Source organism: Brettanomyces nanus, chromosome 1 (assembly GCF_011074865.1).
Source record: "Brettanomyces nanus chromosome 1, complete sequence".
NCBI classification, from domain to species: Eukaryota; Fungi; Ascomycota; class Pichiomycetes; order Pichiales; family Pichiaceae; genus Brettanomyces; species Brettanomyces nanus.
Window position 1 is genome coordinate 2,631,742 of NC_052374.1, and position 19,321 is coordinate 2,651,062.

Sequence of the window (19,321 nt, forward strand, 5' to 3'; positions counted from 1 at the left end):
ATCAATCAAACTACACCCGATCAACCCCCAAATGAGCCAATGTTCCGAACATAGCAATGGCACCAACCGATGCCCCCAGTAAAGTTGCTTTAAGAGTGGTTGCGAGTCTTCCACGATTATCTTTCTTAGCCTCCTTTCTAACTTCTTTTAAGATCTCTACAACTTCATCAATCTTGCCCAACTCGATTTTCCCATCTTTGATGTTTTCAAGATCATCAATAGCCTTGTTGACATCGCCCTTACATTCTGTTTTTAACCTCTTAACAGACTCTTCCTTAGCATTATCCACTTCATCAGCCTCGTCTAGTGTTCTTTTCAAAACTTTCTTTATGATCGGTGAGCACTCTGGAGCAGAGTCAGAGCATTCGGAAGCCACTTCGATGCACAAATCATTGTCATCTGATTCATCTGATGATTCAATCGAATCGACTAAAGAATCTTCGCCTGACTCGTCGTCGTCGTCGTCATCTTCGTCATCTTCGTCATCTTCGACATCTTCGACATCTTCTTGCTCTTCTTGTTCTTCGTCCTCCTTTGAGCTGTAGTCCCATTCAAACCCATATTGATTGTTAGGAGCTAGATAATCGCAGGGAATGCCCAGAGGTGGATCCCTGATAAATTTTAAGAACGCTTTCGTCTGAATTCGTATAACACCTAACCGGGAGTATCCAGCGCGATACACTAAAAGTTGAACTCTAGAGTGCTTCAAAAATCGAACTAAACTCTCTTTGATACATATGCTTGAAGTGGGATGATGATGATCCTTAGAGAGGGCTAGACCAATAATATCACCCTCTTGCAACTTCATTGGTTTTCCGGGAGTCAGCGTGATATAATCTGGATCACTCAATCTGAAAAGTCCAACACCATGGCTAGAGCAATCCTCCAACGTGATTGCATTTGAATCATTTGGAAGTGGACTCACTCTCAATAAAGCATGCTTCATACTAATTGAAGGATTCGTGAAAAACAGGTTGTCATCTCCAGCCATTCTCTCACAATTTGGTAGATGAGGGTTTTGTGATGCTCTTCCAATAATAGTAGGGCTGCTAGACGAAAAAGACACATCTCTCACAGGGTAAATTTCATGGTCATTGTCATACAAGATAGAAGGAAAATAGTCTGGATCAACCGATGACATTTTGTTTGTTATTGAGATGATAGAGAAAAGAAAAAGTGATATGTTAGAAAGAGAAAGACGTGGAAATGGGAGTGAGTCAAGGCCGCTTGTAGCCTTTTTCCTACCACTGTTTTTTATTTTTTATTTTTTGTTTTGCCGCTTGCCCCCCTTATCGCGATAAAGATAGGGAGGGATATTAAGTATGCGGAGAAATAGAGTGGAAAGTGGAAAGAAAGAACATTGGAGAAGGGGCTATTCCTACTTATTTCTTTGACAACGAGAATAGGATTCAACGGCTTTGATAAAGGCTGGAAAAGTTGCAGGAGGTCTGAACGAATAGAAATGTTGCAGATTTAACTTGTCAGGGCTCAAGGGCAGTCCATCTAGGGAGTATCTCTGCTGTCTTTCTGATGCGTACTTGATGAGGACTTCTGGAGAAGGAGTGATATTCTCAAGGCTTTGCGCTAACTCTTCCATCTTAGTGAATTCTTCAGAGGTCCAATCGTAAGTTTCTGTCTGTACTTTTTGTTTGATGAGTTCAATTAAAGGCTGATAATCTGTATCATCGTGATTGGATGTTAGAAATACGGTAAGATGTGAGGGGTAATCATCCTGATGTAACAAGCCACCTGAAAAGCTAGCGCTGTTGGCCAGAAAAGGACATCCAGATACAGGAGTTGGCTGTAATGGTGTCAAATTGTCTTCTTGGTAGTTGTCATCGTAAATGAAATCACTCAAAGTCTTAACCTGTTTGGTAGCAACATTGACAAATTGAATGGCGTCAGGGAAACAACACCTATCCTTAGATCTGCTGGCTAGATCAAGGCTGCTCAATTCTGTCTGAACCAATGAAACCAATGCATCCAAGTTTTTCCAAGTATAGCCGTTAATTTCTTGAAGAACAATATTTGGAATACCCAAGCAGGTCGTCCAAACAATGATTCGAGCCGCCTCGGTACATACCCTCATGATTTCTGTGGCCTTGTGAGTGTGCTGGATGGCAGACCATTCAGCACGAGCTCTAAGAGCGTTGGAAGTATCACTTTTCTCAGGAATCACAATCTTCTTATCAGCAGTGAGATATGGAGTCGGGATCTCCGGTGGAGGAGGTATTACTAGGGGAAATAGATTGAAAATGACACCGATGACAGAAGGCAGAGGACCTTTGCCAGCGGCAATTCGAATGAGTTTCCGATTTGGGGGAGTTACAGCTTGCAAGGACTTTCTCAAGGCATGGTTGGCGACTTTTGTAACAAGACGAGTAGGAATAGACCGAATAGACCAGAGCGAGGGCATCTTTGGTGACCTTTTTGAAGACTTTTTTGACCATAAAGAATATTGATCAACTCCTCCATCATCATCATTGAGTCCCAAGATAACCACAAACCCCCATAAATAAGTATGGACAATGAAAATCGCATCTTGTACGAATTTCTGTATCTTAAGATAATACCAGTAGGCAATAAAGAGATAGGAGAGAAGCCTTCTACGGGAATCGAACAGAAGTATTGACAAAGTTCCACCATCCTTAATGAGCTGTACATTAGAACCAGAAAGCATAGGTCTAATAGTTCTGTCCAAAACTCCCAAGCTTTCCTTTCCGAACATCTTGATCGAGATGAATCTGATGTCACCCGGCCTCAAGGATGGCTTGAGAATGGTGGATTGATTTGAGAGGTCAGTGGAGGCTGAGTTTTCGGGCTGAGTCATAGGGATACTTTAAAAAAGAATAGGCAGGAAGAGAAAGAGGTGGTGGTAATTAAGGGACTACACCTATTTAACCACAGCGGTTCCTTGGCCCCCTGCCCCCATGTTAAAAGATCAATCAAATTTCCTAAACGGGAAATTCGGGATTCCAGCGTTTCCGGCGTGATTTCAGCATTGTCGATGCAATGCTGGTCAATACTGGCCAACGCTGGCCAACGCTGGCTGATCTTAGGTCACATTAAAGTTGAGGGTCTTGAAATGCTTTCTTGAGGTCCTTCTAGGTCCTCTTTCAAAGTTGAGATGTCTAGCTTTTCTTGACTACTTTGAAATGGGAGAAATAAATATTTCAGTTTGCATCGCCCATTAAACTTTGAAAGAGTGGAATCTGTCTATCGTTTTTTTCACATTTCTTCATTTACTATATACATTGGATTATGAGTGAATGTGACTTAATCCCATGCAAGGCACAAGCTTGTGCTATACAAGGTAAGATATAATTTTGTCTAGAGAAGTATAATTGAGTACTAACTGTCGCAGACTGCCTTCGGAAAACAGGGTTTGACGAATCTAAATGTACAAGATGCATAGAAGCCCTTTATAGTTGTTGCACACAGTTCTACAAGGAACATGGAGAAGAAGCGGGATCTCCATGTTGTCCAGAACCTGGATTATTACGGTTCAAGATAAAGCAGAGAAAGCAGGAACAACTAGATGCCAAAAGAATGCAATAGTTTACTATATATAAGAGATGTAAGTTAACAGACCACCGTACCACTAGTAACAGGTGGCACAGGTTAGGGTCGAGTTTAACCGAAGATTAGGTAAAAGAACCCATACTAGCATTGCTCTAAGGCTGCCCGAGCACTATCCAAGTATAGAAAAGATGAATTGTGACTCTAATGGGCGCCTATGGTTGTAAAGACATGAAGAAGGAAGAAATAATAGTACAAGTTGTACAAGTTATGATGCTGCCTGCCGTTTATATAGAAAATTTTTTTCAGCACCCCGGGCGCTAGGGGTGGGGGGGGGGAGGTATGCACCGGGGACGAGGTATGCACCGGGGACGAGGTATGCGCCGGGAAATGCACCACAATTATTTACCATATTCATAAGGATCTGGAATAAGGGCCTTCAATTCAGAATCTCCAGGCACCCATAGCTTCACAGAGGTACTCGTGGTAGACATCCTTACCTTATCTTCGAACTCCTTCAACGCTTTGTCTATTGAAACTGGATCTATTCCGTTCTCCTTCAACTGCTTCCGCAATAATGCTATATGCATCTGCATCTTTCCTTCTATAAGTGTATCCTTCTGTGTACTTTTCATGGCAGACATAGCCATCTTTTTTTTATAATGCTGCATCTGGATAATCATCTCCTTTTGGTTCTTTTTTACCAGTATCAACTGCTTCTTCGCCCTTGCTAGCTGCTCTCTTAAATCGACTAGAACGTAAATTAATGCTGCTGATATGCTTAGGAAGGCCAAACTTTTGGCATATTCCTTGAATTTAGATCCGCCTCTATTGTTGGCATTGCCTTGTTTTATTTCATCAAACGTTTGAGGCGGTGATCCCTGACGGAAATATGACGGTGGTGCAGAATAGTTGGAATAGAATCGCTTTAACCTGTATCTGTATGCTCCTGTAAACAGCTTCCGACTGCTCATTTTGAACTAACCAAGGAACTAGTACGCATCTTACCCTGTGCCACTTGTAGTCGAATGCTCAATCTCGCTTATCTTAATCCTCAAAATATGCATCCCTACACCAGTAATTATACTATACTAAACTACATTGTCCTCTCTATGAACTACAGAGACAGACCATCAAACAGGTATTTTGCCGGCTCGTAACTCAATGTATATTATTCCCATATTATTACGTTGCATAATAATATTAGCACAAAGCACAAACAGACATCATCATTACAAAAGTAGTGCTGTACAAGCTTAAACTCAATGCTGTCTTCTGGCGGCGGCGATGATGTTACTCATTTCGTCAACCTTACCCTTAGCTCTCTTCTGAGATCCAAGTCTCTTCTTGGCAAACTTTCTAGCTCTCTTTTCACCAGAGTTTCTGATCAAATCGATGATCCTTTTCTCGTAAGGTGACAATCCAGCCACTTCCTTGATCAAGGATCTAACGAATAGTGCTCTCTTGGTGGCTCTACCTTTTCTTTGCGATGGTTTTGGAGCAACTTCCTTTGACACGACCTTGTGGCCCTTGTTGAGACCGACAGCAATTCCTAGACATCTTGGTTAGTATAAAGTTGTTTGGTGAACACTAGTGGAACATTGGAGTTAAATAGTCTCCTTTCAGCAGTCATACATACCAGACTTAGCCATTTTATGTATCTCTGTATATCTTTAGTACCGTAGTAACAAGAAAAAACAAAGCGAATTCAATATTACCTTAATTAAAGGAAGCACCTAAAATTTTTCAGCTTCGCCAATCTCCGTTCACTTTTTAAAAATTTTTTTTTCATTCCAAACCCTTTTTTTGATGTCACGTGACTTCAATCGCGACCTCGTTCGCGATCCTAAGGTGCAAGGGGTAAATTAGATAGATCTTTCACTATGTACAGAATTAATATTGAAGATACGTTATATGTCGAAATTACAGCTTCACATCATCGAGATCTACGTCGTTTGCCTCGCACTCTCTCAAAATGTCTGCGAATGGAGTTTCGGCATGATCGATGCTGAACTGCGCAAATTTCATTACTTCAGGTGTATTAAGCTTAACTTTAGGGAATAGTTTAGTCAGTAGTTTTCTTCTACCAACTGTCAACTTTATGGGCTCACCTTTGTAGTTTCCCCTGTAAAACACTTTCACATCTTTACCCTCGGCTGTTTTCACCACTTCATAATTTGGAGGTTGATTAGCGACTTGACGTGCTTTCAGTATATTATATCTTAACCTCCAGCCAAACAGTCCCAATTCCTTCACTCTCGCAGCCTTATCTTTAGTGACATAGTTATCTAGACCACCCTCCTTGGTAATTGTCCGAAGAACTCGTGCAGTAAGCTTCATCTTAATTCCGTGGTTCAAAGCCTCCGACCATAACGTCTTAGAAATCACATTGGGAAGCCAAGGCCGTGGAGTTTTGTTACCCATCTCAGATACTTGAAATCCTTTACCTCTTTGTTGTCCGCCGTATAAACCTCGGTCTGATCTTTTGAAGAGTGTTGCCTCGCCGTATGGATAAGGAGGATATTTACTGGCCTCCTTGGGAATCCTTAGATACCAAGGCTTAATATCTCCTTCTTTGTACTCGACAATCTTTTTCACATGTCGTCTCATGACTCTGTCGTATTTCCTTTCACAGCCAATTTGCGTTGTAGAAAATAGTCTAGTGAAGGGCTTCACACATTGCGAGAATTTGCTCAACGAACCCATCTTGACCGCCAAAGTTACTTAACAAGACACCTCAGTAAAACTCGAAGAAATAACGATAGCGCCTTGATTTTTGACGTCTCGAAATTCTCGCGACCCGGAAATGGAAACTTAAAAGTTATTGAACTATTTATTACCAAAGACGCTTCTTGGGTAGAGACCACTTTGATTTTCTATGTATTTCCTTTCTCAAACTCTCACGTTCTTTGTCCAAGGATGCTAACGTCTCCTCCAGTTGTGCATTTTCTTCCATAACTTCGAAGTTTCTCTCCATGGTTTTCTGGATTTCCAGATCCAAAGTGTTGGAGATTTCTCCACTAAAATCGACATGTAAATCGGTCTGTGTACTCAACTTGGCCAGCCGTGTAGTAGTTTCTGATATTTTCTCCTTTAGCTGCTGATTCTCCTCTCGAAGATTAGCTATCCCCACTTTACCCTTGACCATTTCGTTGGCTATTCCCACGTGTCCCTTATTAAGCGTAGCATAGGCAGCTTCAATCTGTCGAATATCCTTGAGTAATTCACTGTTCTGATTACGAAGCCCTTCCACTTCCTGCTTTCTCTCCCTTTCAAGTCTTTGGATCTCATTAAACTCGGCTTCATAACGGTTAAGCATAAGAGGGAGAATGTTGACATTCATTGAATCACTCACAAAGTCATCCAATCTATAAGTCTCAAGGCTGATTTCCCCCGAATCTGCTGTCAAGTAGTGGAAGAAAATCTGCTCTTTCAAAAATTCAAGTAGTTGGTCAAACCTCAACGTAAGCAAACGCTCGTGATTTTTTTGCATCAAGTTCAAAGCAAACCGGAGAATCGATTCAATACCCTCGGCAATGACAATATCATAAATTCGAAGAACCATATCAAGCGGGAATTTGTATCCAAAGAGAGTAAGGAACCATTGTGTAGCATACATGGAGGATTTCACTCCCTGCTTCTGCAAGTGAAGATACAAGTCCGGTAATTGATCCTCCAAAAGCCTGTCAAATTGATACAACTTCAAATGAAGTCCTGGCATCTCCGGAAGATACAATTCACGGAATCCGTAGTTGTTCATGAGCTTCACTAGCATGCAAAATACCTCGCTAGCATCCATATTCATCAATAAAGGAACCGTAATGAATGCCATACCTTGCGTATATCCGACCTCTTTATCATACAGACTGTAGCATTTTATAACATCAAATAAGTCATCGATTTTGGTCCTCACCTCGCTATTCGTAACAAAACTAGTCCGAGCCAAATCTCTTTTTATCAACTTCTCATAACTACTGTTCCTCGTTTTACCTGTACGGTAAAATTCTTCGAGTAGCAAAGACTTCGAGTTACAAATGAGCTGCCAAACCATTCCTCTCAACTCTTTGGGTATACCGCGAGATATATTGTCAAGTAGCTCTTTTGGTTTCTCTCTAACAACAACACTATAATCATTCACTACGGCCGACCAGAACTCCCAATCGATTCCTTCAATTAATAACTCGTCATGGCTAATCTCGATGCCTGTTTTGATCTCGTTGAAAGTCTTTCTTAAGTTGTTTGCACACGTATTGACAGCCTCTTGGTCCCTTTCTGGCTGTAATAGCAGTGCCTCCTTATTCTCTCTGAACCTCGAGAGCGCCAAATTGAAATTCTCCGCCTTCTTTAGATATCTCATCGTTTCCTTAGTCGTTACCTCGTTACCATTCTTGCCAAAAGTAAACCACTTACGGAGACCTTCCAATGACGTTGATGACTTTGTCGATTTGAATGACGATGTCGACATGCTTTTTGCAGAGGTCTCGGTTTGTTGTGATTGGGAATCAACCGAATTGGCTGTCGACTCTGTTGATTCTGTATGGCCTACCGTCTGTGCCATTCCTACAGACCCTACTGTCTTTTCAGCTGCTTCTTCTTCTTCTTCTTCTTCTGCCTCTTTCTCATCTACCGCCTCTGTCTCAGCACTTACTTCTGTCTTGGCCGAGACGGAAGTAGCGGCCAATTGTCCTGCCTCCCGACGTTTTTGCTCCATCTCCGGAGTCTCGCTTTCAACTTTCAACTCATCGTCGGTCATTTTCTTAAACGATTTGTGAGCTGTTGAAGCGTCATCTTTACTCATCTCCTCTGTCAAAGCCTTCTCCACAATATCTTCAGCAGAAGTCTCGGCTTCAGGCTGTACCGCAGAACTCTCCGATTCTTTCGCCTTCAAATCCTTATTTTCCGGCTCTAGTTGATCGTTTTCAGTCATGTTTATTCAATTCAATCAGATAATTGAACAAAAGTGTTTGCCAAACAAGGCGTCTGTTTCATTGATGCTCGCTCTGCTGCTATAAAAAATTTAATTATGTCGCGTTTGATTTAAAGAAATAGTAACACCTAATCAAAGATATAATAAAATACTAAGTAAGCCATATAAAAGAAAATCGTCTCCCTTACGTGGCGATGGTCACCTAACAGAAATGGCGGGAGATTCAAGACCAGAATGCTCTATCGGAGTAAAGTACTCAGGAATAGTCAGAGACTCGAGCTCAGAGGAGAGTACATCTTCATGTACTTCGTACCAATCAGAGCTGGAATCAATGGACGTATCTTCAGTCAATTCTGGTGAAAGAATCGAACCATATGAGGACAAAGATCTACCGAATGTATCAGCAATGTCCTGATGGTCTGAACGGTATTCTCTAACCACGCCTGTAGTAATATCACAATCGGTTAGTAGCATCTCCATCTTTGTGGACTCACAACTAGGAAAATAAAAGTGCATAATAATGTCGCCATTCGGCGCTACTACTCTCTTACCTCCCGGGGACCCGATATTATCTTTGAAGATGATTATATCGTTGATAACACGAGTCTGATATTGAATTCTTTGCTTGACAAAATTGCTCAAATCAGACATGACATCCTCGTCAAGGAAACATTGCGTTGGAAGAGAGTCGACGGAGGAATTTCTGGCACACGAAGTAAGATTAAACTCAATGAAGCAGCCAGCAGAACCAGAAGACAAATCGTTTCTGGCCAAATCCATGATAGATTCAACAAATGCAGCGTTAGAGTTGAACGAACCCACATGAGATTCATTGCATGCATTTGCAGAAAGCTTCATTTGTGCTCCTTTGACGAAGAAAGCCCTCAAGCCTTGTGATAGATTGTGCACAGCCTGTGCAGTAACGTCGGGACCAAATGTAGAGAACATCCGAGCATTATGGTGAACAAAATTGGAATAAAGAGCATTAGGGCAGCCTCCAAAACGAGGTCTCAGAGAGGAACGGAACGGCTGAACACGGTAAAGAACAGAACGTGCAGCATGAGAAACACCGTTGGAGACATTCAGAGTAACTCGAGTGTTGATGAAAGTAGCAGGCGAGAAACTCTTGTTGGCGCCTTTCAAAAGTGTTGAAAAATGCCGCCTTTGAAGCTGCTGCCACAGTGGATTCTCTGGATTGGACACACGGATAGGAATCCTTTGAAGAGCAGGCCGGGATCGGCGACCATTGGCAGCAAGCTGTTCCGCTACTTCCTCCAGCGCCCTCCTGAAGTCACGTGCTGCCTTGCGAGAAGCCGATAAGGCCTCTCTCAATTTATCAGCAAACATGACGAAGAATAGATTAGGAGTAAAACAGTAGAAAGGAGAACAAACTAACTAATGAAGGATACTTTGTGATAAGATAAGAGAGGTGAGTGCTATCTTTATATAGCAAATCATTTTGTATATTTTTCGAGCAAAACGACGTTTCGTCGCTCCTTTCCGAGACGTTTATGATAATGAGCAAATGCTTCAAAGTTGTATTAAGAATTAGTTATGTAAGCTGAATCCCCGTGATGATCACTAGATCCCCCGGATTCTATTCGTCGTGACGACCATTTTATCGTCCACGCGGTTCACCTTCTCGCTGATTTCCTGGAGGCCCTTGTTTTGAGATGAGATCTCCTGAGCAATCACATTAGCTTTGGAGTGTAGATTCTTGGCCATTTTCTGGGCTTCATCCATATTTCTGCCAAACTCCACCTCCATCTTCTCATCCTCTTCGTCATGCTCTTCTGTTAAATATTTCGATGCTGCCTGCACTCTTCTCTGATAGTCTTCCCTAGTCTTTAGATCCGAGTCAACCACCTCTGCGTCACGACCGTCGTCATCTTTCATCTGGCCTATAATAGCTTGCTGAGAACTGTATAACTTTCCATTTAGTTGAGATTCTCTTTGACGATCCGCTTGACGATCCATTAAGAACCTCTTCTCAGCGGCTTTCTTCCTCGACTTTCTAGTAAACGGATTTCCCGCCTTAATGTGGAACAATCCTCGGTTATAATGCTCCAATTCTTTCACATGATCCTGAAGAAATCTTTGCTGCGTATCCATCAAGTTCATGTTCTTTTCCATCTCATACATTTTCTCATGTTGTGCTCCCAATGTTCCCATGGTGTTTGTAGCACTATCGTCTGCCTCCTTCAAGTTACGAAGAATGTTGCCTGACGATTTAACTGTCGCTTCACGTACATCTTTGGTCTGTCTCATTATTCTATTGACTTCCTCTTCTTCCAAGTCAACTTCCTGTTCCTCTTCCTGCTCTTGCTGTGGTTCTAATGCCGGATTATAGTACTGGTCCTGACCTTGACCCTGGCCTGCGTTCGGATATCTATTGAAATCCGTCTCTATAGTTTGAGTTTCTGCTTCTTGGGCATATGGATCATAATGCTGCTCCTGTTGCTGTTGCTCCGCTTGCTTTTGAACCTGTAACGAAGTCACACCTCCAACAACTCCAGCTGCATCAACTCCAGAATTGCTATCTTTATGTTGGTTCTGTTGAGCATAAGGATCATATGTCTGTCCAGACTTTCCTTCAGCATACAAACCATAGCTTGACTGAGAAACAGGTTGATAGGAACCAGATCCGGATCCAGAAGAACTCGTTCCATAACCGTTTTCCTTAGAAGTTGGGGCAGATTGAGTGGCATGTCCATCGGTATACGTATTTCTCTGCCGATAAGATGTGGAAGGAGCCGAGTAAGTGCCCCCACCATAACCATCATCACGTGCTGCTTGCTCACGCGCATCTCTACTTCTATCCCGAGGTTTTAAAGGCTCAATATCTTGTGCCTTTTCCTTAGTAAACTTTGCAAACTCTCCAAATTTAAATTTCCTCCTATGATAATTACTCTCATTCTTTATCATGACACCATTATTCTGTAAATATTCTTGCTCCTGTTCCCTGGTCATATCCTTAGGAGGCCTAAATAGCTTTTTTAAACCCATGTTCGTAAAGCAACTTTTAGTAAAGAAAGACGTGATAAGAACAGAATCAAAGCCTGGACAATGTAGTCGCTTCTTGTCATTCTTCCGCGAGGTAAAGTAGAGATTAAGTGAGTCGATCGGCGGGTCGAGATTTAATATCGAGTTTATTCGGGATTGTAGTGAAGCTTGATACCAAATAAGTGTAGTTATCAGAATAAAGGAGGGATACAAACATATCTTATACGATTGTTGGCTCAGACCGATAACTTACAATTTGATGGGTTCATCGCTAATTATCCTCTCATAGATTGAAATTTGCATATATATGCGTACCTAAAACCCTTTCTCCATCAATACTCATATTTCACCACTGAAATATTTATATATCCAAGTTACCTTTTGAACTAACTAATTATCTAACATAAGTTCTCTCCTACATCTTCTCTATCTCTAGCTACATCTTTCACAACTTCCATACTCCCTTTCTCATGCAACATTTATAACTGTCGTAACATCCTTACACCGATTTTCACTTCGCTATTATTCTCTTTCGTCTATCCCTCTGCCCAGTAGAGAGAGATCAGAACTTAGTGTTCTGTATCGTTATGGATTCTCTTCATACGTGGCCTAATTTTCAGAAACGGTCTTCGATATCATCGGAGAGGCCATTTGCTCAGCAGGAGCGTAAGTTCTTTATATGCCGATCCTTTCTCCCATTCCATTCACATACTAACAAGCACAGTGACGACTTCTCACGATCCCGTAAACAGCGATATTCGATTCCGTTCGTCAATTCGATACCAACAACCACATGATGAAAATAGAGAGCAGGTAGGTTATGGCTCGTACTTTGATTCTAGATTTCCTCTCTATGGACTAGACTGGACTTATACCCAAGACTATAAAGAGGCCCGAATAGCCCTCAGTTCTTACCGTGAAGATGCTACAAACTACGTGCGAGTGATTGGAGGAACTCCCGGAACATCAGATACCGCCAGTTGGAACTTTCATGATCTGGCCAGCGCATCCGTTCGTTATCCTGTGACTAGACTACAATGGGATCCTTCACAGAAGTTTAGCGACACCAATAAGAACCGATTTGCCACGACTTCAGAATGCCTTAGATTGTACGAGGTTGATGAGAATCACGGGCTCATAGAGAAGCTCTGCCTTGCAAATTCCAAAGTGAAAAACTTCAACCAACTACCTCCTCTAACGTCGTTCGATTGGAACGTAATCGACCCACAACTTATCATCACCTGCTCCATAGACACCACCTGCACCCTTTGGGACATCTCGCATAACTCTGGAGTTACAAAGACCCAACTAATAGCCCACGACAGTGAGGTTTTCGACGTCAAGTTCATCTTTGGTAATAAGAATATCTTTTGCAGTTGCTCCAGCGATGGGTCGGTAAGAGTGTTTGACTTGCGTAATCTCGAACACTCTACCATTGTCTACGAACCTCAAACTAGGCCCATTGTGTCGACTACGACGTCTTCATCAACCTCTTCGTCATCAAATATAACTTCTCCGTCAACAACACCAGCAGCATCAACACCGGTGGCAGCTTCTACATCTATTACGCCATTAGTTCGTCTCTCTACATGCAACTTCAACACAAATCACATCGCTGTGCTCGAAGAAGACTCCAATAAGATTCTTATATTGGATCTACGATATCCAGGAGTCCCTCTAGTGACACTCGATGAACATAGGGCACCGGTGAATTCCGTTCAATGGCACCCTTCTAAGAATTTACTACTTAGTGGCTCTGATGATGGCCAAGTACTCATATGGGACATGGACCGACTAGAGAGCCACAGACCTTACAGTCACGGCGGACAGCACAGTTCAGTTGGCTCAATATTTCCTACAAACGGATTTTCTGCTGACATGGAGGTCAACAACACTTGCTGGGACCCTACAGGGCACTGGGTTGCTGTCAATAGTGGGAAAAAGATGCAAACCGTTGAGTACGAATGAAATCGGTTGGATCTCCGGGAGAACGAGAGAACTAGAGAACTGGTGTAAGGATTTACATGCACATACTCTGAATTAACATTTTTCTGACTCCTTCAGACTCCTTCCACCAGAGTCGGATCTAACACACCACCATGCACTATATTGACTATATTGACTCAGATAACATCTATTTCAGTCCACCCTCCGACCACTGATACCGATTAATGCCAATACAAGTATATATCAGGTTCGTTTCGTCCGTTTACATTTCTCCTTAATAATTCAGTACTACCTTTTTCTTTTCCACCATCGTTCTTCATTAAAAAAAAAATGCTGAGATCGGTGCTCGTTAGATCCGTCAGATCCGCCAGACCTATCGTAGTTACCGCAAGGGTTACCCGCTTAATTCGTCTCAATTCTTCGGTGGCAGATGTTTCGTCGACTAAATACAAGGCTTCTTGCTTTCCCAGTAAAGTGGGCTTGAGGGATCTCGATACTTTCCCTCGCCGTCATTTGGGACCACGTCCAAACGATGTCAATGAAATGCTAAAGGTAGTGGAAGCTCCCGATATCGAGACTTTTGTCTCTCATGCTCTTCCTCCTAACATCCTCGTTAAGAGACCTCTCAAGATCGATCCTGCCCAGGGCCTTTCTGAGAGTGCCATGTTGAAGAGACTGAAGCAAATTGCTTCCAAGAATAAGGTTCTTAGATCTTACATTGGAAAGGGCTACTATGGTACTCATATGCCAGCTGTGATCCAACGTAACATCATGGAAAACCCTGCCTGGTATACGTCCTATACCCCATATCAGGCCGAGGTGTCCCAGGGTCGTTTGGAGTCTTTACTCAACTTTCAGACGCTTATCTCAGACTTAACTGGTCTATCTGTTGCCAACTCATCTCTACTCGATGAAGGTACAGCCGCCGCTGAGGCCATGATCATGGCTTTCCACAATTCTCGTGGTAAGAGAAGAACTTTCGTTGTAGATCAAAATACTCATGAACAAACGATTGCCGTCATTAGCTCCAGGGCAAATACTTTGGGTTTAAACCTGGTAGTGACCAACTTACTATCGTCTGAAGGAATTGAAACGGTCAATAATTTGTCCAAAGACCTTTGTGGTGCGTTGGTTTCGTATCCAGGAGACAACGGCTCAATTCCAACAATCACTGCTTTGCAGCGCGTGTCTGATGTTGTCCACAATGCAAAGGGATTACTAGCTGTCGATGCCGACATTCTTTCGTTGACACTCATGCACCCACCCAGCGCATTCGGTGCAGACATTGCTCTCGGTTCAACCCAGAGGTTTGGAGTTCCTATGGGATTCGGTGGTCCTCACGCTGCCTTTTTCTCAGTCAGGGACGACCTCAAGAGAAAAATGCCAGGTAGACTTGTTGGTATCTCCACGGATAGATTGGGTAATCCGGCTTTACGTCTTGCTCTTCAAACTAGAGAACAGCATATTCGTCGTGAAAAGGCCACTTCCAATATCTGTACTGCCCAAGCTCTTTTAGCCAATATCGCTAGTTCTTATGCTGTTTATCATGGTCCGGTTGGTCTCCGTAACATTGCTAAGCGTACCTATGGACTTACTGCATTGCTTGCACGTGCCATCACCACCAGCTCCAAGCATAAGATTCTTGGCAGTGGCAAGTACTTTGACACTCTACGTATTGAGCTTAAGCACAGTAACGAGACCGCTTCTCAACTACTGGATAGAGCTGTTAAACAGTATGGCATCAATATTTTCAAAGTTGATAAGACCACTGTTCAATTGTCTTTAGATGAAACCGTCACGAAGCATGATTTGATCGATCTGATCGAATTGTTCACCGGTAGCAGAGAAATTCCAAACCCTGAGGATTTCCCAGAGTTCCCAGAGGAATGGAAACGTAAGGACCAGATTCTTACCAACCCGGTTTTCCACGAACACCACTCCGAGACAGCTATGCTTCGATATCTTTATTCCTTACAGGAAAAGGACATTGCTCTCACCACTTCTATGATCAGTTTGGGCTCGTGCACAATGAAGCTTAACGGTACTGTAGAGATGATGCCAATTACATGGCCTGAATTTGCCGACTTACACCCATTTGCTCCACGTGATCAGGCAAAGGGTTACATGCAACTCATCGAGGAATTGGAACATGATCTTGAGCAGATAACCGGATTTGCAAAGACTACATTAATGCCAAACTCGGGCGCTCAAGGTGAATACACTGGTCTTTCTGTAATTCGTCAGTACCATCACTCTCATGATCAGTCTCAGAGAAACATTGTTCTCATTCCAGTCAGTGCTCACGGTACCAATCCAGCGTCTGCTACCATGGCTGGTTTCAAGGTTGTTCCCGTGAAATGTCTCGAGAACGGTAGTTTGGATATGGCAGATATGCAAAAACAGGCCGAGAAGAACAAGGACAACCTAGCAGCCTTCATGATTACGTATCCAACCACTTATGGCCTATTCGAACCTGGAATTCGTGATGCCATTAACCTCACTCACAAGTATGGCGGCCAAGTGTACATGGACGGAGCTAATATGAATGCGCAAGTTGGTTTGACATCACCTGCTGATTTAGGTGCCGATGTCTGCCACTTGAATTTGCACAAGACTTTCTGTATTCCTCATGGTGGCGGTGGACCAGGTGTTGGCCCCATTTGCGTTGCTGAGCACTTAAAGAATTACTTGCCTAAACATCCGTTGGCCGAGACTTCAAATCTCAATGCAAAGGAGGCCATTCAACCGGTTTCTTCTGCACCTTTTGGCTCTGCTTCGATTCTTCCAATCTCTTACGCCTACATCAAGATGATGGGAGGCGAGAATATCCCGTACTCATCGGTGATCGCAATTTTGAATGCCAATTACATGCTTTATAGACTTAAAGATGCTTACAAAATCATGTTCATTGGCACCGGAGAGACCAAATACTGCGGACACGAGTTCATCATCGACTTGAGGCCTTTTAAGAAGTATCATATCGAGGCCATTGATGTGGCCAAGCGTTTGCAGGACTACGGCTTCCACGCTCCTACTATGGCCTTTCCTATTCCAGACACTTTGATGGTGGAACCTACCGAATCCGAGAACCGCGCCGAGTTGGATAGGTTTGTCGATGCCATGCTTGGTATCAGAGAGGAGATCAGAGCTGTTGAGGAAGATAAAACAGACGGACTCATTCTCAAGAACTCCCCTCACACGATTCAAGATTTGATGCAAGACGACTCAGTTTGGTTGAAACGTGGTTATACTAGAGAACAAGCTGCCTACCCATTGCCATACTTGAAGAATTTCAAGACCTGGCCATCGGTGGCAAGAGTAGATGACGTTTATGGAGATACACACTTAATGTGCACATGTCCACCTCTGTCAGCATATAACGAGAATTGAATAGAGATATCAACTGTGATATTGATGAAAAAAAAGGATAAATAAATAAATAAATAAATAACGTGACGTGAATGAATCAAATGGAGTGGAACCAACTAACGATCAACTTCACCAAACACCAAATCCAAGGTACCGATGATAGCAACAGCGTCAGGAATTAAATAGCCCTTGCAAAGATGGTCAAAGGCACCCAAGTTAGCAAAACCAGGAGTTCTAATCTTGCACTTGTAGGGCCTCTCAGAGCCATCACTTATAACATAGACACCCATTTCACCCTTTGGAGCTTCGATGGCAGTGTAGGTCTCCCCCTGGGGCACTTGATAGCCCTTCGTGAAGAGCAAGAAATGGTGGATCAAAGCCTCCATATCATTTTTCATCAACTCTTTAGAAGGTGGAGAAATCTTGAAATCTTCCACTTTGACGGGTCCTGCAGGCATCTCGTTGATGCACTGCTCAATGATACGTAGTGATTGTCTGAACTCCGCCATTCTGATCAAATAACGATCATAGCAGTCACCTTTAGTACCGACAGGAATATCAAAGTCCACCTTGTCGTAGGCGTCGTAAGGCTGGGCTTTTCTGATATCGTAGGGCACACCGGAACCTCGCAACATGACACCAGACAGACCATAAGCTAAGGCATCCTCCGCCGAAAGAACACCAATATTCACAGTTCTTTGTTTCCAGATACGATTATCAGTAAGCAATTCCTCAGTTTCGTCGAGTCTATCGCCAAACTGAGTAGCCCACATATAGATATCATCCAACAAACCGATTGGAATGTCCTGTGCCACACCACCGGGTCTTACATAAGCAGCGTGCATTCTAGCGCCGCTAACACGCTCGTAGAACTCCATCAATTTCTCTCTTTCCTCAAAACCCCACAAGAAAGGAGTCAACGCACCGACATCCATGGCATGAGACAAAATAGACATCAAATGATTTAAAACACGGGTAATCTCTCCGAAAAGGGTACGGATATACTTGCCTCTGATAGGAACCTCGATGTTCAACAACTTCTCAACGGCCAATGAGAAAACTTGCTCATTGGTCATCATGGAACAATAGTCTAAACGGTCAAAATAGGGCAAAGCCTGCATATAAGTCTTGGACTCGATCAACTTCTCCGTACCTCTATGCAACAAACCAACATGAGGATCTGCCCTAACCACCTCTTCACCATGCAATTCCAAGATCAATCTCAACACACCATGAGCGGCAGGATGCTGAGGACCGAAATTTAAAGTGAAATGTCTAATTTTCTTCTTCCGGGCAAGGTAATCTGGCGAATCCTCGTTGGCCAAGTCCCATGTGTCCCACTGTGGGGCTTCATCTATGAATTGTGAGTAGTTTCCCATGGCGGAATTCACCTCTAAATTGATAGTGGACTTAAACGCTCCATTTCCCTCCTTTTCGTCTGGAAGCTCATCTGATAGATTGCCCCTTTTCTTGAGAACGTAGAAATCATTATCGTCCACTTCTTGTTCAATCTTATGAAGCTTTCGCCGAGGACTGGGCTCAGCAAGCGCGGATCGTGATATCGAAAATGCACGTAGTCCGAGTCTTGTTGCTGACTTGAGTTTGAGTATCGAAGACAACATCATCAATTCCCGAATGGTTGATGTAGACTAACGACTAATTCGCAGATAACTAATTCGAACTTAGTTGTTAGTTTTGTTTCCAACTCTCTTTTCTCTGCCCTTAGTGAGGAAAATTTTTTCCCTACCGTCTCATTTGTTAGAAGGAGGAAGCTCCGCCACATGAGGCGGATGTAGGTCGCCACCGGGGAAAAAGAACTATCGGTAGTTGTTTTTTTAGTTGCCACCTCAGGGGCCCCCCGCGTGTCATATATAAGGGAGGGGATCCGCATCATACAATTTTTGTGCTTCTACTCTTAGATCCGCATCATTACCTCAATTTTCCTCATCACTAAAAATGGCTAGAAGATCTTCCAGAAGAGCAAGAGCGCCTTCCAGAAGTTCCACTTTTGGTGGCTCCCAAACAAGACGCGCTTCCACAATGACGGCTCCTTCAGGCTTTGGTTCCTTTGGATCCAGATCGGCTCCTAAATCTACCGCTGTTACCTCTCCTTCTTCGGCACATCAGTACCACGGTCCCAACTATGCTGGAAAACCTGGTCAAACTACGGCTGGTTCACGAAGTCCTGGTCTCTTTGGCCAAATGGCAAGTACTGCTGCAGGAGTTGCCGTGGGATCTGCTTTGGGTCATACAATTGGAGCTGGTTTAACCGGTTTGTTTGGTAATAGATCCGAGTCACAGGACCCGGATACTATGGATCAACAGTCCCCTGCAACTTCTGGACAGGCTCAAGATTTGACTGCTTCCCAAACATTCCAGAGTGAGGCCGAGTCAAGACCTTGTGAGATGGATGCCAAGAACTTGGCCAGATGTCTTGAGGACTCCAACGGCGACTATCATGCTTGTGATTATTACATGCAAATGCTCAAGTCGTGCAAATCTGCGGCCAAAGAATTCACCGCTAATTAGAATCAGCAGTGAGCTATTGTCACTCTT

The 19,321-nt window shown here is 43.2% G+C and overlaps 11 protein-coding genes across 11 annotated transcripts; 2 read left to right on the plus strand and 9 right to left on the minus strand.

The window, feature by feature from the left end:
• Positions 1 to 10: 10 nt before the first annotated feature.
• On the minus strand, positions 11 to 1,141 carry FOA43_001227 (uncharacterized protein; the record flags this gene model as incomplete). Its single annotated transcript, XM_038921549.1, has 1 exon — positions 11 to 1,141. The coding sequence occupies one exon, from the start codon at positions 1,139 to 1,141 to the stop codon at positions 11 to 13; it is 1,131 nt and encodes a 376-aa protein (XP_038777477.1).
• A 237-nt stretch (positions 1,142 to 1,378) lies between these two features.
• Positions 1,379 to 2,830, minus strand: FOA43_001228 (uncharacterized protein; the record flags this gene model as incomplete). Its single annotated transcript, XM_038921550.1, has 1 exon — positions 1,379 to 2,830. One exon carries the CDS (start codon positions 2,828 to 2,830, stop codon positions 1,379 to 1,381), a length of 1,452 nt encoding a protein of 483 aa, XP_038777478.1.
• A 1,090-nt stretch (positions 2,831 to 3,920) lies between these two features.
• FOA43_001229 (uncharacterized protein) lies at positions 3,921 to 4,493 on the minus strand (the record flags this gene model as incomplete). Its single annotated transcript, XM_038921551.1, has 1 exon — positions 3,921 to 4,493. One exon carries the CDS (start codon positions 4,491 to 4,493, stop codon positions 3,921 to 3,923), a length of 573 nt encoding a protein of 190 aa, XP_038777479.1.
• Positions 4,494 to 4,781: 288 nt separating this feature from the next.
• On the minus strand, positions 4,782 to 5,171 carry RPL36A (60S ribosomal protein L36A; the record flags this gene model as incomplete). The annotated part of the gene is made up of 2 exons (XM_038921552.1): positions 4,782 to 5,079; positions 5,164 to 5,171. The coding sequence occupies 2 exons, from the start codon at positions 5,169 to 5,171 to the stop codon at positions 4,782 to 4,784; spliced, it is 306 nt and encodes a 101-aa protein (XP_038777480.1).
• Positions 5,172 to 5,442: 271 nt separating this feature from the next.
• On the minus strand, positions 5,443 to 6,225 carry FOA43_001231 (uncharacterized protein; the record flags this gene model as incomplete). Its single annotated transcript, XM_038921553.1, has 1 exon — positions 5,443 to 6,225. One exon carries the CDS (start codon positions 6,223 to 6,225, stop codon positions 5,443 to 5,445), a length of 783 nt encoding a protein of 260 aa, XP_038777481.1.
• Positions 6,226 to 6,355: 130 nt separating this feature from the next.
• On the minus strand, positions 6,356 to 8,446 carry FOA43_001232 (uncharacterized protein; the record flags this gene model as incomplete). The annotated part of the gene is made up of 1 exon (XM_038921554.1): positions 6,356 to 8,446. The coding sequence occupies one exon, from the start codon at positions 8,444 to 8,446 to the stop codon at positions 6,356 to 6,358; it is 2,091 nt and encodes a 696-aa protein (XP_038777482.1).
• Positions 8,447 to 8,644: 198 nt separating this feature from the next.
• Positions 8,645 to 9,793, minus strand: FOA43_001233 (uncharacterized protein; the record flags this gene model as incomplete). Its single annotated transcript, XM_038921555.1, has 1 exon — positions 8,645 to 9,793. One exon carries the CDS (start codon positions 9,791 to 9,793, stop codon positions 8,645 to 8,647), a length of 1,149 nt encoding a protein of 382 aa, XP_038777483.1.
• Positions 9,794 to 10,027: 234 nt separating this feature from the next.
• Positions 10,028 to 11,452, minus strand: FOA43_001234 (uncharacterized protein; the record flags this gene model as incomplete). The annotated part of the gene is made up of 1 exon (XM_038921556.1): positions 10,028 to 11,452. The coding sequence occupies one exon, from the start codon at positions 11,450 to 11,452 to the stop codon at positions 10,028 to 10,030; it is 1,425 nt and encodes a 474-aa protein (XP_038777484.1).
• A 584-nt stretch (positions 11,453 to 12,036) lies between these two features.
• Positions 12,037 to 16,786, plus strand: FOA43_001235 (uncharacterized protein; the record flags this gene model as incomplete). Its single annotated transcript, XM_038921557.1, has 4 exons — positions 12,037 to 12,115; positions 12,174 to 12,913; positions 13,091 to 13,382; positions 13,779 to 16,786. 4 exons carry the CDS (start codon positions 12,037 to 12,039, stop codon positions 16,784 to 16,786), a joined length of 4,119 nt encoding a protein of 1,372 aa, XP_038777485.1.
• A 95-nt stretch (positions 16,787 to 16,881) lies between these two features.
• NUO49 (NADH:ubiquinone oxidoreductase 49kD subunit) lies at positions 16,882 to 18,387 on the minus strand (the record flags this gene model as incomplete). Its single annotated transcript, XM_038921558.1, has 1 exon — positions 16,882 to 18,387. The coding sequence occupies one exon, from the start codon at positions 18,385 to 18,387 to the stop codon at positions 16,882 to 16,884; it is 1,506 nt and encodes a 501-aa protein (XP_038777486.1).
• Positions 18,388 to 18,805: 418 nt separating this feature from the next.
• On the plus strand, positions 18,806 to 19,294 carry FOA43_001237 (uncharacterized protein; the record flags this gene model as incomplete). Its single annotated transcript, XM_038921559.1, has 1 exon — positions 18,806 to 19,294. The coding sequence occupies one exon, from the start codon at positions 18,806 to 18,808 to the stop codon at positions 19,292 to 19,294; it is 489 nt and encodes a 162-aa protein (XP_038777487.1).
• Between the last annotated feature and the right edge of the window lie 27 nt (positions 19,295 to 19,321).